This window comes from Triticum dicoccoides, chromosome 6A, assembly GCF_002162155.2.
Source record: "Triticum dicoccoides isolate Atlit2015 ecotype Zavitan chromosome 6A, WEW_v2.0, whole genome shotgun sequence".
In the NCBI taxonomy this organism is placed as follows: Eukaryota; Viridiplantae; Streptophyta; class Magnoliopsida; order Poales; family Poaceae; genus Triticum; species Triticum dicoccoides.
Window position 1 is genome coordinate 17,665,823 of NC_041390.1, and position 16,831 is coordinate 17,682,653.

General features: G+C 43.7%; 4 protein-coding genes across 4 annotated transcripts in view; 3 read left to right on the forward strand and 1 right to left on the reverse strand.

Moving 5' to 3' along the window:
• LOC119315502 (histone H2A.1-like) overlaps positions 1 to 2,626 on the reverse strand; it is a 6,093-nt gene extending 3,467 nt beyond the window's left edge. Inside the window, exon 1 of the mRNA XM_037590110.1 lies at positions 2,620 to 2,626. Coding sequence (XP_037446007.1) covers positions 2,620 to 2,626 — 7 coding nt within the window. The remainder of the gene's footprint in view (positions 1 to 2,619) is intronic.
• A 454-nt stretch (positions 2,627 to 3,080) lies between these two features.
• LOC119319468 (histone H2A.1) lies at positions 3,081 to 3,915 on the forward strand. Its single transcript, XM_037593945.1, has 2 exons — positions 3,081 to 3,344; positions 3,441 to 3,915. Exons 1-2 carry the CDS (start codon positions 3,168 to 3,170, stop codon positions 3,702 to 3,704), a joined length of 441 nt encoding a protein of 146 aa, XP_037449842.1. The 5' UTR covers positions 3,081 to 3,167; the 3' UTR covers positions 3,705 to 3,915.
• Positions 3,916 to 10,954: 7,039 nt separating this feature from the next.
• On the forward strand, positions 10,955 to 11,719 carry LOC119319471 (histone H2A.1-like). Its single transcript, XM_037593948.1, has 2 exons — positions 10,955 to 11,162; positions 11,250 to 11,719. Exons 1-2 carry the CDS (start codon positions 10,986 to 10,988, stop codon positions 11,514 to 11,516), a joined length of 444 nt encoding a protein of 147 aa, XP_037449845.1. The 5' UTR covers positions 10,955 to 10,985; the 3' UTR covers positions 11,517 to 11,719.
• Positions 11,720 to 15,312: 3,593 nt separating this feature from the next.
• On the forward strand, positions 15,313 to 15,996 carry LOC119319470 (histone H2B.2-like). Its single transcript, XM_037593947.1, has one exon. The coding sequence runs from the start codon at positions 15,405 to 15,407 to the stop codon at positions 15,837 to 15,839; it is 435 nt and encodes a 144-aa protein (XP_037449844.1). The 5' UTR covers positions 15,313 to 15,404; the 3' UTR covers positions 15,840 to 15,996.
• Positions 15,997 to 16,831: the final 835 nt, after the last annotated feature.

The window sequence follows — 16,831 nt, forward strand, 5'->3', positions numbered from 1 at the left end:
TAGTGGGCTTTAGTGGATAGAGGGAAGCAGGGCCACGAGGTGGCACGCACCTCCCCCTGCCTAAACCGAATTGGACAAGGGGTAGGGGCGCGGCCCCCTCCTTTCTTCTCCTTTTCCCCTCCTTCCTTTCCCTCCGGTGGGGTGCCCCAATAGCACAACAGACAATCTCTTAGTCGTGTGGGGTGCCCCCCTCCACAGTTCAACACCTCGGTCATATCGTCGTAGTGCTTAGGTGAAGCCCTGCGCCGGTAACTTCATCATCACCGTTGCCACGCCATCGTGCTGACAAAACTCTCCCTCGTCCTAAACTGGACCAAGAGCTCGAGGGACGTCATCGTGTTGAACGTGTGCTGAACACGGAGGTGCCGTACGTTCGGTGCTTGGATCGGTTGGATCGTGAAGACGTTCGACTACATCGACCGCGTTACTAAATGCTTCCGCTTTCGGTCTACGAGGGTACATGGACACACTCTCCCCTCTCGTTGCTATGCATCTCCTAGTTAGATCTTGCGTGATCGTAGGAATTTTTTTTGAATTACTACGTTCCCCAACACTAGACCCACCCGTTAGCTTAGCATATGATCATTCAGTTTATTGCTACTACTTTCTTAATGTCAAATACATATTCCTATGACCATGAGATCATGCAACTCCCGGATACCAGAGGAATACCTTGTGTGCTATCAAATGTCACAACGTAACTGGGTGATCATAAAGATGTTCTACATGTATCTCCGAAGGTGTCTGTTGAGTTGGCATGGATCGAGATTGAGATTTTTCACTACGTGCATCGGACAGGTATCTCTGGGCCCTCTCGGTAATACACATCACAAGAAGCTTGCTAGCAAATTGCCAAGGAGTTAGTTACGAGATGATATATTACGGAACGAGTAAAGAGACTTGCCGGTAACAAGATTGAACTAGGTATAGAGATACCGACGATTGAATCTCGGGCAAGTAACATACCGACAAACAAAGGGAACAACGTACGTTGTCATAAAGGTTCGACCGATAAAGGTCTTCATAGAATATGTAGGAACCAATATGGGCATCCAGGTTCTGCTATTGGTTATTGACCAGAGAGGTGTCTTGGTCATGACTACATAATTCCCGAACCCGCAGGGTCGCACGCTTAACGTTCGTTGACGCTAGAGTAGTATTGTGATATTTGATGAGTGGTAACCAAATGTTGTTTGGAGTCCCGGATGAGATCACGGACGTCATGAGGAGTCTCGGAATGATCGAGAGGTAAAGATTTATATATGAGAAGTCATATTTTGGGTTCCGGAAAAAGGTGCAGTTTTCTCGGTATTGTATCGGGAAGCTTCCAAAAGGTTCCGGAAGATTTCGGAGGGGTCTGAAAGTCCACAAGTGGGTCGACCACGACCCAAGGGCTAGCATGGGCTGCGGGAGGCGCCCTTGCCTTATTGGGCTAGGCGCACCAAGTCCTTAAAAGCCCATGTGGCTAGGGAAGGCAAAAAAGGAAGGAGTCATCGAGCCTCCGTGTTCGGCACTAGATTGGTTGGATCGTGATCGGATTGCGAGGAGTACGACTACATCAACCGCGTGATAAACGCTTCCGCTTAACGGTCTACGAGGGTACGTAGACACACTCTCCCCTCTTGTAGCTATGCATCTCCATGGATAGATCTTGCGTGAGCGTATAATTTTTTTTTGTTTTCCATGCAACGTTTCCCAACAGATACGTCTCCAACCCCTGCTAAGGATGTTAGCGAGGGTTGCCTTGATTGAGAAAATCATTTGCAGAAACACCACCATACATCAATATCAGCATACAACAACAACATGGTCATACATCATGTGGAAGTGAAATTACCTTCAGTAGTAAGAGATCAGAGGGAGGGGGCACAAGAGATGGAGCCCATCATCTAGAGATGAAGATGGACGAAGAAGGATCGATTTATCTAGAGGTGGTTGAAATAGCAAGTCCTGGTCAGGTGTAGGTTGAGTTGTTGACGGCTGGATACCGAGTCAGGGATGGCGGAGATTGGGACCCGACCGGGAGGGGGGGTCGTACACGGACTAGCGGGTGTGGTGGCAGCTGAGGGACCGTGAGGCTCGAGGATCAATGGTGTCTTAGGAGCTCGGGTGTGGCAATGTAGCATGGGGACTATGTCAAAGGATAATGCACAATCCGCTCCATTTTCATCTCACAAAGTCACATGAATCACGCTAATCGTTAAAAAGATAACAAAAGTAGCATTAAACACAAAGTTCAACAAATAATAGTAACATCTCATGCGCTGTAAGAGTGAAAAAAAGACAAAGGACCAGAGTAATGAAAGTAGGCAAAAAACAAACAAATGAACAGACTAATGAAAATAGGCTCATTAATAACAAGGGTTAACAAAAAATCCACACACAAATGTGTCATATACATGTTCACCCAGCTCTTTTTAAACATACCATTGACATTTTTTAGATGCTATATATAGAAACATTTCACGCACCCAAGCAAATCAACTTCTTTATTACTCGCATGATTCATGATTGTTTTCCCAATGTGAAACAACTTATGACGACATTGACATTGGCCATACAATTGTTATCCTTACCCATCCTTATTTTTTCACTCCACAGACTGTACAACGCATATACCTTCCATTTCTTAAACTTCAAGTTTCTAATCAAAATTTGCCAAATTTAAACATTTTAGTCTATGGAGTGATGAAACTGAATATGGCCAATACCCGATGCTAAATTGTTGATCCACACATGATGAATGGGCTTACTACCAAAAAAAAGTGATTAGCTACAACAACAAAATAATGTTATACATATAAGCAGATTCGTCTCAGTGAAAAATCAATTGGCTGCAAGATAAGAGTGGATTTTTTTTGTACAAATGATGCACAAAGACAATCATCAAGTGGTTAAAAAATCCCTACTCTCTGATTGGCCGATTAGACCCTCACACGGATCGTGCCCCCAAACTGATCTCGACCGCCCGCACCCCGCAGATCCAACGGCTGGCGCACCGCATCACGCGGATCGCTCCCCCCGCCAGCGGCGCTCCCGCCTCCCGATAAAACCCGCGCCCACGCCAGCGTTCCAACACACAAGCTCAGAGCATTCCGATCTAGCACCGCCGCCGCAAACACCACACCTCGAGAGTCCTCGTCGCCGGAGAAGTAGTAGCAAGCAAGATGGCCGGAAGGAAGGGCGGCGACAGGAAGAAGGCGGTGACCAGGTCCGTGAAGGCCGGGCTCCAGTTCCCCGTCGGCCGCATCGGGCGCTACCTCAAGAAGGGCCGCTACGCCCAGCGCGTCGGCTCCGGCGCCCCCGTCTACCTCGCCGCCGTCCTCGAGTACCTCGCCGCCGAGGTATGCCCTGATCTCTCCCCTCCTCGAGCCTCTGTTACTCTGTTCTTGCCCTGTTCGACGGATGACTGACTGATCTGGTTCTTGGTTGAATCTCAGGTGCTGGAGCTTGCCGGCAACGCGGCCAAGGACAACAAGAAGACCCGCATCATCCCGCGCCACCTGCTGCTCGCCGTCCGCAACGACCAGGAGCTCGGCAGGCTGCTTGCCGGCGTCACCATCGCCCACGGCGGCGTCATCCCCAACATCAACTCCGTGCTGCTGCCCAAGAAGTCCCCCGCCGCCGCCGAGAAGGAGGCCAAGTCGCCCAAGAAGAAGACCTCCACCAAGTCCCCCAAGAAGAAGGTCGCCGCCAAGGAGTAGAATTCCCCATAGAATAGCCATTGTTGCTTAGATCCATTTCTCGTGGACAAGATGAGCAGTCTTTTGGTTAGTTAGATGAGTAGTCGTTCTGTCCTTAGATTCGCTGAGCAAGGGTGGCATTGTGTCTGTGATTTCTGTAGGAATGGCTAAATATGCAATCGCTCAGATCTTAATTCTCTTGCTCTATCTATGATTCCTGTTAATCCTTGCTTCCTGTGCTGTTTTATCCTAGTACTAAATTCTCGCTTGTATCAGCTGAAAAATTCCCCAATTCTTTGCTCTCTGAATTATGGTGCTCAATTGCAAACACTGATTGTAAATTCCTTATGAAGATCAACACAATCATATTGCTATTGAGCTGCAGAGAAAAAATTCGCACCTCATGATCAGCTTTCTGTTAGTCAGCATCACCATCTTAGACTTGCTCAAGCATGTACCAACGAACCACAAAAGGCCATGCCAAGACATTTCTGCAGTTAATTTTGCCTTGATCTTTCCCTCTGTAGTTGAGTTCTTTACATGTTGCATTCACAGGCCAAACAAATTCTTCCGGTTGGAATTGAGCCGGCCGTATGCAAACTGAAGTTTGGGGAGTCAGGTGTACGTAGCAAACCACAAACCAGATTTATGAGCCACTGGCCAGGTAAGGTACTAATTTAGATTGACCTAAAGCAGAAACAAACATTGAGGAATTAAGATAGCAACCATGCTCATGTAAGAAAACTGATATAGTGATGTTTCACTTCGTTCCATCAATAAAAATATATTTTCTGAAAGTAAAATTGGTAACCACCATGGAAATACAACAGGTACAAATCTCAGTAAAATAAAACTTGGAATTGAACACATTGATTCTATTACAACCGATTCTCCACTAAATCGCTTGCGACCAAAACTAGTACCGAGTCCAGGGAAGGTCTTGTGCTAAGGATATAGGTTTTGTGTACGCTTCTCTTGTTTTTCATGCTGTATCCATGGGTTTATATGGTTTCCCATAAAAAATTTCTGTTTGTTACAATTTTCTTTTGCTGAATTCCATTTTATTGTTTCATTTTTTTCCTCTATTGTCTCTATTTATTTTTCCCATTGTCTTCTTTTGAAGTTTTCCTTTTTTACTTTTTCGTCGACTTTCTCTTATTTGTTTTTGTTTTGTCTCGGATTTTTAGTACTTTTTATAAATACATTTTTAATACATATTTTTTAAAATAAAAACATGAACCATTCTTAAAATGGCACATGCATGTTTTGTAAAATAGGTGATACTTTATGAGAAAACTTTTCAAATGACCCATCACTTTTAAAACATAATTTTTTTTTCAACACATCAACACTTTTAATAACTACATGAATAACTTTTAAGAAATACAATTGTGAACACTTCTAGAAATTAAGAACATTTATTTTAAACATGCAAACTCTTTTTCGAATTACATTAGCACTTAAAACAACTGAACATAAATCACAAGAACACTTTTTAAGTCTATTTGGATTTTTTATGTGTAAATTTATTTCAACATTACAGTATCACTTTTTAAAATATGTGCACACTTTCTTGTAACTTCATGAACATGTTTCAGAATGGAGCAAACATTTTTTTAAATGATACTATATAAAATACATGAAACATTTATCAGCTTACTTTAATTATAGTAAAGAAATGCATGACCACTAATTAAAAAAATCTTTTTTAAAACCTACATGAACATTTTTTTAAACATACAAATATGTTTTGAAAGCCACGAGCATTGTCAGATATATTTTATAAAATTACATAAAAAGTTCATCTGTGTGAAAAATTAGTAGCACACATATTTTTATTTTTTAACTTATTTATTTTACATTGTACTTATAAAAGCGACAAAAAACATAAAACCATTGGGGGTGAAGAGACTCACTCACGCTCGGCCACTCGCATCTGGTACTCAGTTTTTTTTCTCTATGTATGGACTCTACTACTCCCTCCCTTCCATTTCTTTTCGTAGTTTTAGTTCAAATTTAGTTCTTACCAATTAACTATACCTTCGTGTTGCACACATGGGCTAGTCCAAAATAGAACATTCGCTGGCGGCGCACGTGTTGAACACTATACCACCATTGGCGCCTACTTGTAATTATGATGCTCAGTTGGACGGTGGCCCAATAGGGATTGCTCGCTCCCTCTGCCCAATGTAACAGCGCCATTCGCAAAGGCTATATCTCTGTTACTGTTTCTCTAAAAAAATACATTTCTTTTTTTTGCAATGAAAAGGGAGTTTTATTCCATATTTATTGGGTTACAATCAAAGAGGCAATAATTCCTCAATACATGGAGGTGTGTGACCTAATCACACCTCGGTGACCTAGTCGATCTGTTGCACTATTTTTATCTTGTCTAAGTTTCTGAGGATGTAGCATGTACTCACCTCTGGCGCTTGGGGTGCTCACATCTTAGTGGGCCAGTTCATTGAACCCATTTTGGGGCGGTTCTCACGATTGGGTTTTAGAACCTTCCTTGCAGTTTTTTATTTTTGTTTTTTTGTGTACCAAATACAGTACATGAAAAACATTTTTCAAATACATGTTATGAAAACAAGTTAAATATTTTTCAAACACATGTTGACTATTTTTTGAATGGATGAAACATTTATTTAAAAATAGATGAAGAATTTTCGTACAATATATAAACATTTTCTGAAATATAGGTTTGAATGTTCTTATCACTACATTAAAACTTTTTGCAAATTCATGGGAATTTTTCCAATGATACGAAACAAAAAATTTAAACTATGTGATCATTTTTATTCATTGTATAACCATTTCTTAAAATTTTCATAAACTTATTTCTGAAATGTGTGAACAGTTTTTTAAATTTCACAATTTCTTTTGAATGCAACGATTTTTTAAAAGATACACATATGTTTTTTCCATTGTTCAAACGTTTTAAAAAAACGGTAAGTACATTTTTTTGAAACACACAAATATTTTGAAATTGTCATGACCATCTTGTTGAATAGTATGACATTTTTAAAAAATTATGCAAACAATTGTTTTATATTGTGTTAGCTAATTGTTGAATATATATATTGTTGTGTTTTCAAAATCATAAAAAGGTAAAAAAAAAACAATGAAACAAATGAAACTAACGAACCTAACACTTTTGGGTCGGCCCACCATACGTCGTGCTTAAGGCAAGGTGTTGTTGGTCTTGTAGAAGCGAGAGAAAGCATCACACTGCCCAATATAGAGCATCTTCAACTGCTAGGAAGAATTATATAGCGCTTATTGCGAGAAGTTCGGAATAAGTAGGGTCAATAGTTCAACATTTAGGTCGTAACATTTAGCAATAAAAGAATCTTAGACCCAACAAGTGCTTTCCGAACCACACCAACCAACCTGGATTTTGATTCTTTTTTGTTATTCTAACCGGATATAAAAACCATAAAGATTGTTTCCAGCCGAGTACCCATATGACATAAGCGCTCTTGGGTGGGGTGGGCCCTCATTCTCCAGGTATTTGAGTGCACGTCGTACCACGTGGTTGGTACACTAGGCGAATAGATACTTACTTTAAGGATTTGGCACCTTTGCTAGACGGAGAGTAAGTGACTTCTATTAGCACCGGACCATCGAGTCGAATTTCTCGTGTCATGTGCCTAGCCTCACCATTAGCGAAGTAGCCGACTCATTAAACCACTTTTTGGGACGGGAATGCATAGAAAGAAAAGAAAGAAACAAACCAAATGAATAAACGAATGAACTTACAACTGGGTCAGCCCACTAGGGAGCGAGATATAGCCTCTATCCCTGACAGGACCTCCTATTTGACCGGAGGCAACTGTCCATGCGTGTGTTGATGGGCCGACTCATTAACATTATGTTGTAGCAAGCCGGAAAGCAATAGAGTTTTCTTGATGATGTATCGTAGCGAACCGATGAACTGTAGAAAACAAGTGTATTATATGTAGCGAGCCAATTTATCTTAGCAATAGATGCACTATATCGACCGGGATAATGTAGCAAGCATTTTTAAAATATTGAGAACATTTTATTGAAATTGTGAACAATTTTTGAAAACACAAACAATTTTTAAAATGCTGAACAATTTTTGAAAGATTTGATAGTTTTCATTTTTTAATGATTTTTAGCAATTCCATTCATTTTTGAAAAAACAAACAATTTTTAATTACAAAACTTTTAAAAGAATATGAACATTTTTCTCAAAATTTGAACATTTTTTAAGTTCCATTTTTTTAACGATATGATTTTTAAAAAAAATTCTAAACATTGTATTTAATAACAAGGATGGATTGTCATCTAGCTACTGCCATGTACCCATAGTCCAAAGAAAACTACTCATGTGAAATTATGGTAGTAGCAAGGTTTATGTTGATGGCTGCCGTGATGAATTCCCTCATGGAGAGTATGGGAAAATGCATATAGATTGGATCACGACGGGACATAGAGGTGTGGCTGTGAATTGTTTGCCTCTATATAAAATCGGTGTTTTCGTGCAATTATAAAGGTGGATGTGCCGAGAGGTGGTGGAGCGGAGTCCCATGAGGCCCACGTGGACACCCCTCGCATCGTTGGGCCCATATGACTCTCCAAGCGGGGCTAGGTGCCTCTGGAAGCTTCTGGACTTGAATCATTTTTGGGAATTGCCCCCTTTTTTGAGCTTGTGAAAATTGATTTTACTTAAAAGCCACAAAACTACAGAAAACATCATATTGTCCTTGGACCGAATTAATAGGTTAGTTAAAAAAAATTGGTGCTAAAACTATGGAAAATAACGTAATTATATTATGAAACAAGCGAAAATTATGCACACATCTAAGACATATGAAAAGCACTCTGAGTGTAAATACCAAGAATTCGCGACAAAATCAGGGAACCTCGGGATGGCTGTGAGTACATATGGACTGAATTCGTTTGTGAACTAGCACATCACATAACACATGGCGTGTGTTTGTATGGTTATACAACCCCATGGCTCTACATAGAGCGGAAGTATATACACACATGGTTATGCTAATTCAAGGGCCGACACAACCAAGGAACAATATTAACTTGTATCTCCAGCTATTGAAGGATGATGTACACATCATGGGCTGCTGGAGGGGTCAATACCTGGGATGCCAACGAAGGGGATCATTTCCCTGTAAGAGTTGCGTTGATCACGATGGTGCAATGCTATCTTGGTTATGTATATGTCTCCTGCAGGTATGCCATGGACACTGCAAATGTGTTACATGTATGGATGATACAACTTTTGACGAGACATCAAAAGCCAGCTCTTGCAAAATTGTGTTTATGGGGCGTTGAAAGTGGCTTCAGAAGGATGAAGTGGATAACTCGCAAAGATCTATTCGACAGTAAAACTCAAGACCGATTAAAGTCGCATACAAGAAGCGGAGAAAAAAAGCCGCCATATGTTGAACGGCAGAACTAGTGCCCTGAGTCAGGATAGAAGCAAAAGGCCCATAGAAGTCATTGTTAACAGTATGAAAAAGGGAGTCTGCTTTTTGGGGCTTGTCGCATTGGATAGTCCTCGATACACCTCGTTGTCTTGATGTCATGCAGCTCACAAAGAATGTCTGTGAGAGTTTGCTTGGCACATAGTTTGACATGTCAAAAAAAGAAAAAGATAGGTTGAAGGCAAGATAAGATTTGGAAGATCTTAGTATTAGGGCTGAGTTGCCCGCACATCATGAGTAGAGGAAACAGTCACGTGCAATTTTTCTTCTTCCAAAATTCAAGGATGACAACTCCCTCCCCCTCCCCCACACACATCCGCTTTACTCTAGATGAGAAGGAGCCTAGTCAAGTCTTCAACTGTCTTCAAGGTATCAAAGTTGGTTCCACTTACTTAGGGAGTATCTGCATATATGTGCCGTTAATGGACAAATGTTCAGCGGGACGAAGTCTCATGATTGTTGCGATCATGACACAAATACTCCCGTTTGTTGTCAGAGGCGTAACAGATAAGCGTATCCTCAAAACACTTCTTGTCCTATGTAATTTTTTCGATATTATCTCTCAAAAGTGATCAACTTAGAAGTGCAAGGCTACAGGAGGAAAACATTATCATATTATGTGAGCTTGAGAACTACTTCCCACCCGCACTCTTTGATGTTATGGTTATAATCTCCAAGTGCAAAGACTATTGCAACGCTTCCCAAAGTGGAGGTGGTACATATGAAGTGTCAATATCACATAGGTGCTAAAGGTAGGAATCATATTCTCTCAAAGTTTCATCTGACACAGACATAGTCCTGCCTATAGTAAATGTTGTTTTACCTGGACTTTCTACTAAAAGATACTCCCTCCATTCTTAAATATAAGTCTTTTTTAGAGATTTCAACGCGGACTACATATAGAGCAAAATGAGTGAATCTACACTCTAAAATATGTCTATATACATCCGTATATATTCTTTGTTAAAATATCTAAAAATACTTATATTTAGAAACAGAAGGAGTAGTTTGCAAGTTTCTGAGAGGGCGAAATGTGGGGTAGTGGTGGAAGGTGTTGCAAAATTGTTGCTCACCAATTGTCTATGATATCGGATCGATAATCATACATTTTCCAGGTTCATACGCAGGAGAGGCCTATGCTAACATGCAGTAACATCCATTGACATCATGTTCTTATTGATAAACCTTACAAAGCATCGTATGAAGAATTCATTAAGTTAAAGCCCAACCATAAGATCTATGGGTCCCGTGTATCCCATATGCATGAACTCTTATACTCACGTGAAAGTGATAGCATTGCTTTGTCGATGAAAAAAAAATTAAGTGTAAAATTCGGAGGTAACATTTGTCGCTCGACTTGTTTTTTTTTTTTGGGTGTAAGTCAAAATGTTCAAGCCTTTACCCTAAAATTTCGCAAATAGCATTTTGGTGTGACAATGAACACATCTATTTTTTTTACATTTGCAAAATTACATTTTGTGTGCGCATGCGCGTATGCTCAGTAGAGCCGAATTGGATTTCTGTGAAAAAAACATGCATATATATGGCGCAGAAAGTGAATCAAGTGCTAAAACAAAAGCTCTGCGCTCTGATTGGTCGGTAGGACCGTCCCACGGATCGCGCCCCCCTACTAATCTCCACCGTCTACTACGCTCAGATCCAACGGTGGGCGCAGCATGTCACGCGGATCGCTCCCTCCTCTGCTTCCCAATAAAACCCGCGGCCACGCCGCCGTTCCAGCACACAAACTCAGAGCATTTCCATCCAGCGCAACCGCCGCCAACACCACTCCTAGAGAGTCCTCGCCGCCGGAGAAGCAGCAAGCAAGATGGCCGGAAGGAAGGGCGGCGACAGGAAGAAGGCGGTGACCCGCTCCGTGAAGGCCGGGCTCCAGTTCCCCGTCGGCCGCATCGGGCGTTACCTCAAGAAGGGCCGCTACGCCCAGCGTGTCGGCTCCGGCGCCCCCGTCTACCTCGCCGCCGTCCTCGAGTACCTCGCTGCCGAGGTATGCGCCGATCTATCCTCTCCGCGAGCCTCTGTTCTTCCCTCCTCTTGTCCCGATTGGCTGATTTCGTTGGCTTTTGAATCGCAGGTCCTGGAGCTCGCCGGTAACGCGGCCAAGGACAACAAGAAGACCCGCATCATCCCGCGCCACCTGCTGCTTGCCGTCCGCAACGACCAGGAGCTCGGCAAGCTGCTCGCCGGCGTCACCATCGCCCACGGCGGTGTGATCCCCAACATCAACTCCGTGCTGCTTCCCAAGAAGTCCCCCGCCGCCGCCGAGAAGGAGGCCAAGTCGCCCAAGAAGAAGACCACCACCAAGTCCCCCAAGAAGAAGACCGCCGCCACCAAGGAGTAGCCGTCGTCCCCATAGCCCAGCCATTGTTGCTTAGATCCATTTCTCATGGACTAAGATGGGATCCTGTATGTAGTGCCTGCTAGTCTGTAGTGCCCGTCAGATTCGTCGAGCAAGGGTGACATTGTACCTGTGATTTCTGTGAGAATGGCGAAAGATCCAATCATTTCAGTGTGTTGTTCTATCTATGGCTGCACTGATTTCAATCCCTTGTTCTACATATGGCTGCAATTGATCTTGCGAATACTTGCTCCCTGCGTATGCATCTGATGATCTGAAATTTTCCTAGGATTCAGTTCACTTCAAGCTTATTCCTACCAATCTGCAGGAAACTGAATCTATGAAGAACTGCACCTAGGATTCTCAATCATACTCCACCTCTCCCTTCGTGGCAGCTTATAAATTGAGCTTCAGAATTCCTGCAGTAAAACATTTCAGATTAGAGCTTGACCATGCCGAAACATTTTGCAGAAATGTAACCTTGATCTTTCTCTCTGTAGTTGAGCTGGTGACATGTTGCTTTGTTCATGAGCCAAAAGAATTCTTAAAGTTGGAGTTGAGCGGACTACATGCGAACTGAAGTTTGGATAGTTGTTTGATGCAGGTAACAAACCACAGACCTGACAACATCTTGGCTGCTACTAGATGCAAAGTATAATAACTAGCCAGATGAGGTGCTGATTTTGTAATCAGATAAAGCTGAAACAGATACTATTGAGGAATTTAGAATTAGTCAGGCCCTTGGAATAGAATTAACACTTGACGATTCCCAATCATCCTCCACCTCTGTCTGCGGCGCAGCCTATAGATCGGTGCTGGCTCTAAATTGGACAAGTAATAAGCAAGATTCTTCAGAAGTACTGCAGACAAACATGGCAAATTAGAGCTTGATCATGCCGAAACATTTTGCAGACAATTGATCGTTGATCTTTCCCTTTGTAGTTGAGCTGGTTACATGTTACTTTGTTGGACAAAATAATAATTCCAGTTGGAGTCGAGCCGGCTACATGCGAACTGAAGTTTGGATAGTTTGATGTAGGTAAAAAAACACAGAACGTTTTGGCTGCTATAGATGCAAACTACAATAACTAGCCAGATGAGGAGCTGATCTTGTAATCAGCTAAAGCAGAAACAGATATTGAGAAATTTAGATACTAGGATCAGTCAGGCCCCTTAAAACGGTCCAGTAGAAAATTGTTCTTCACCGGAGTGCACAAGATTTCCTGGGTAAATAAGCAAGTTAATGTTGCATGGCGGGAACAATAGTAAGAAAGAATTTCAGTAAAACTGACGAATAGGGGAAAAATAGGTTAAATGCAGAGTGGGTATTCCGTATATCCATCTGTTATTTTTTTTATTATCAAAAATAGGCCCAGTGGCGGGTTAACTTTTCTCCATTCTGCGTTCCCCATTGAAATTTTAAATTTGTTGTGGAAAACAGGCATGTGGTAATTTTGAAGTTCGGCAGATGATTGTTTAGATATTTTCCGCTTTAGGAAAACAAGCTAGGAAAAACAATTTAGATGTTTCATTCTAGCTAAAAGTTTTTTAAAGGAGTTGAAGACTTTTCAATATTTCCGCATATACTGACAGTCCTTCTCGTTTGATTCTGGTTTGATTTGTGGTATGAAAGACTTTGTGAACCGGCATGAGCTGTGATTCTGGTTTGATTTGTGGTATGATTGTGAATCTGGTTTGATTTATGGTATGATTGAACGTGCTCATACCGCTGCTCGTCTTCTGTTTTGTTAAATTTGTGACTTGTGTCCGACTTCTTCTATTTTGTGGTATGTGTGGACAAGTTTGCAGACGCACTTGTATGAGTATGAGTGCTCGTCAGTCCTTCTAATAACTTGGTCATGTGTGGTCTCTAGCGATATGAGCTACACTGCGACCGAGGGCTGTTGTATCACTAGTCAACCGATGGTGTTACGGCCCAGGGGTACCTCACCTTGTCGGTTACCGGTCCAAGTAGGACGGCCCGAGGCCCCTAGGGCGGTACCGCTTGGGCCATCTTGTCAGCCCATTGGCCCTCTAGGAGAAAAAATTTGAAGCCTTTTCGTTCAAGAGAAAGAAGTCGGATCCGTGGAGGACTCCTCTCCACCGACGTTGCCAACTAGGACTCTTATAACCCTAGGGCCCCCGATATCTTATATAAGCTAGGTTTGGGCTAGTCAACTAAACATCTTAGACATTACAATCCTTCGGTATTACATGTACTTTGTATACCCCGGTCAAAATATACACAAAGTAGGAGTAGAGGTTTTACATCAATTATGAGGGCCTGAACCTTGGTAACTCGCTTCTTCTTTCTCCTCTAGCCTAATCACCATGCAAGGATACCGTACTGGGGGATATACCGGAATCATCTCCGACACCATAAAAGGACCACATCAGCCGGAAAACAACACCACATCAACACTGATACCACAGTACCATTAGAGGGACCAACTTACTGTTAAGTAGTACACATCCCATAAGAAGCAGGCTTACCAGAGCCCAAAGAACAAGCTACCTAAGCGATAAGGTAGGAGATAAGGATACTCTCAGGATAGCATAGAGGTGTGTGGCTGCTCCGGATCCATGCAGAGGCATGGTGGGGCGCGGCGTGGTCCAGTTCTGGGCCTGGCAAGCAGGCACATGCATGCAAGACTGGGCGCACCGAGAAGGTGCGCATGGTCCAGATCGCATGGTGCACGACGAGCTAGGGCAGGCCGGAGTAGTAGGGTGTGACCAGAAGGTTTTTGTGGCTCGAGATCCGCGTGGCGCTTGCTCCTAGTGGCGTGTTGCTCGTGAGTGTGCACTTTGCAGCACGATGGAGGAGCTTGATGCAAGATGCTAAGCAAGTGGTTTGATGCGCATATGGCTTGTTAGGGGGGCTGCCCGAGTCCTGGGGCTTGGAGGGTGATGAAGGCGAAAGATGTATTCTCACGATGGCGCCTTCGAGGCCCTTTTCCTTGTTGGAGGTGTCAAGGTGGAAGTCCTCACTCCCCCCTCCCCCCGACAAGCTACAGTGGAAAACCTAGATCTGGTTTACCGAATTGGGCGACGAGAGTGTTGTTAGCTTTGATTCCCTCTTGATGGCATCGTTTCAGAGATGGCGGTCGGTGGGACCTGTGGCTTGTGGAGTTGGCCGGTGACGGCTAGTGTGTTTTCGCCCGTGTGACGTGCTTACTGAATTGGGTGGTGGGTAGTAGGAGCATCCTTCACATGTGGCGTGCGTCGGGTGAGGCACATCAGCCAACCTCATGGGATGGAAACTGCATATGTTCGATTGAACAGACATATCAGTCCTCTCTGATGTCGTCGTGGTTCGCGGAGAATTTTGTGACAAGCCCAGACTAATGCAATGGCTTTCAGCGTGCAGTCTGGTAGCGGTGAAGGCGCTGGAGCCGGTTTTCCTCAATATAAACCGAGCGGCCCTTTCTTCATTCTTCTTTCTCTAGCACATGCTTATGCGGTGCATTGCTTTATTTGGGTGTTCATGTAACACCCGTTTCTAATCAATGTTTCTTTTTTTCGGGGTTCTAATCAATGGTTTTATTTTTTTTCACTCTTTTCATGCTCTGCAACGTGCTGCACGTACACGGGAGTCCACACATCCATCGATCCGCCCCGCTCTAGCTCGCGTACGTTCTCGCCACGTCATCGATCCGCGACCAAGCGCATCGGGTCCGTCCGTGCCAAGCATCACCGAACGGGTGGAACCACTCCACGGCATCGATCCGAGGCACCATCCTCTCCGCCAACCGCAGCCCACCTCCCTCCTCCTCCTCCTCGCTCCCTACATAACCTCGCCGCCCCCTTCGTCTCTACACATCTCAGCATCAGCAGCCCGCCTCACATCCCACCCAAGCCCCACCTCCCCACGCGCTCCAACCAGCAGCACCCATGGCACCCAAGGCGGCGGAGAAGAAGCCGGTGGCCACGGCCGAGAAGACGACGGCGGGGAAGAAGCCCAAGGCGGAGAAGCGGGCGCCGGCGACCAAGGAGGCCGGCGGCGAGGGGAAGACGAGGGGCAGGAAGAAGGGCAGCAAGGCCAAGAAGGGCGTGGAGACGTACAAGATCTACATCTTCAAGGTGCTCAAGCAGGTGCACCCGGACATCGGCATCTCCTCCAAGGCCATGTCCATCATGAACTCCTTCATCAACGACATCTTCGAGAAGCTCGCCGGGGAGTCCGCCAAGCTCGCCCGCTACAACAAGAAGCCCACCATCACGTCCCGGGAGATCCAGACCTCCGTCCGCCTCGTTCTCCCCGGCGAGCTCGCCAAGCACGCCGTCTCTGAGGGCACCAAGGCCGTCACCAAGTTCACCTCATCCTAGGCTAGTCTGCCGTGTCCGTGAACTGATGGCGGCATTCTGTATGTAGTTTAGCAGTACCATGTTACAACCTTTGTAAGAATTGTGCTGCTGCCTATGGTTCTGAAGAAACAGTGATGTCGTTTGAATCAATGTTCATGTCTGCCTGCGTGTAGCGTCAGACTCGTCTTGCTTTCAGCATGTCTATTACAGTGAAACCTATTTTCGACGGTGGTTCTGTACATCTTGCTTTTCCGTGGAACCTCTTTTCTCCGATTTTTGTTTACTGTGGTAGTTTGTAAGTCTGCAGATAGAGACCTCAAATTAAATTTCTACACTCTTCAAAGTTTGAAATTCTGTAGTTAAATTCATGAACATTTGCAGTCGGTTCCGTTTCGATGGTGATAGTTTGTAAGAATTTTGCAGTCGTTTACATATTGTTAGTTTTTGTTTTAAAACTAAATTTGGTGAGTTTTGTTAATCTCTGACGGAAAACTACAAGTTTTTTCCTCAGTGGGTACTTGTCATCCATATGGCAAGAAGCCAAGAACAGCTTGCCAGCTGTGCTCTGAAAGGCAGAATGCGTTAGATTTTGATTTAACTTCTTGAGGCAAATTAGAGCTTTTTTGCAATAAAAAATAAGAGATAAATCAGAGGCAGTGCAACCATTTGTTTTAGAGTCAAGGATCATGCCAGATGCAACCATCATTTTATTAGGATCACGCACGGAAAGTTTGCTGTTGCCACCTGAGTTTCTTCTCTATATATGTTTACATGTTTAGGAATTTCATCAATACCAGCTTGCGGAAACACTCAGGTACAACAACATATTCCTATAGAGAACTTTTTGCCAAAGCTTGCCACCAAAGACGGGCATCTCCGTGGGAATCGTTGGTACAAGTACATATACAGTTTGGTGTTCCTGGTCACTTTATCGGCAAGATTTTGCAAGAGAGTCCGTCGTTTTGGACCCTCATCGTCTGGTCCAGGATCATGAGATCCGAACTACAAACATA

Coding starts and splice junctions, on each gene's coding strand:
- LOC119319468 (XM_037593945.1), top strand. CDS start 3,168: ATGGCCGGAAGGAAGGGCGGCGACAGGAAGAAGGCGGTGACCAGGTCC. Junction 3,345..3,440: donor TCGAGTACCTCGCCGCCGAG/GTATGCCCTGAT, acceptor GTTGAATCTCAG/GTGCTGGAGCTTGCCGGCAA.
- LOC119319470 (XM_037593947.1), top strand. CDS start 15,405: ATGGCACCCAAGGCGGCGGAGAAGAAGCCGGTGGCCACGGCCGAGAAG.
- LOC119319471 (XM_037593948.1), top strand. CDS start 10,986: ATGGCCGGAAGGAAGGGCGGCGACAGGAAGAAGGCGGTGACCCGCTCC. Junction 11,163..11,249: donor TCGAGTACCTCGCTGCCGAG/GTATGCGCCGAT, acceptor TTTGAATCGCAG/GTCCTGGAGCTCGCCGGTAA.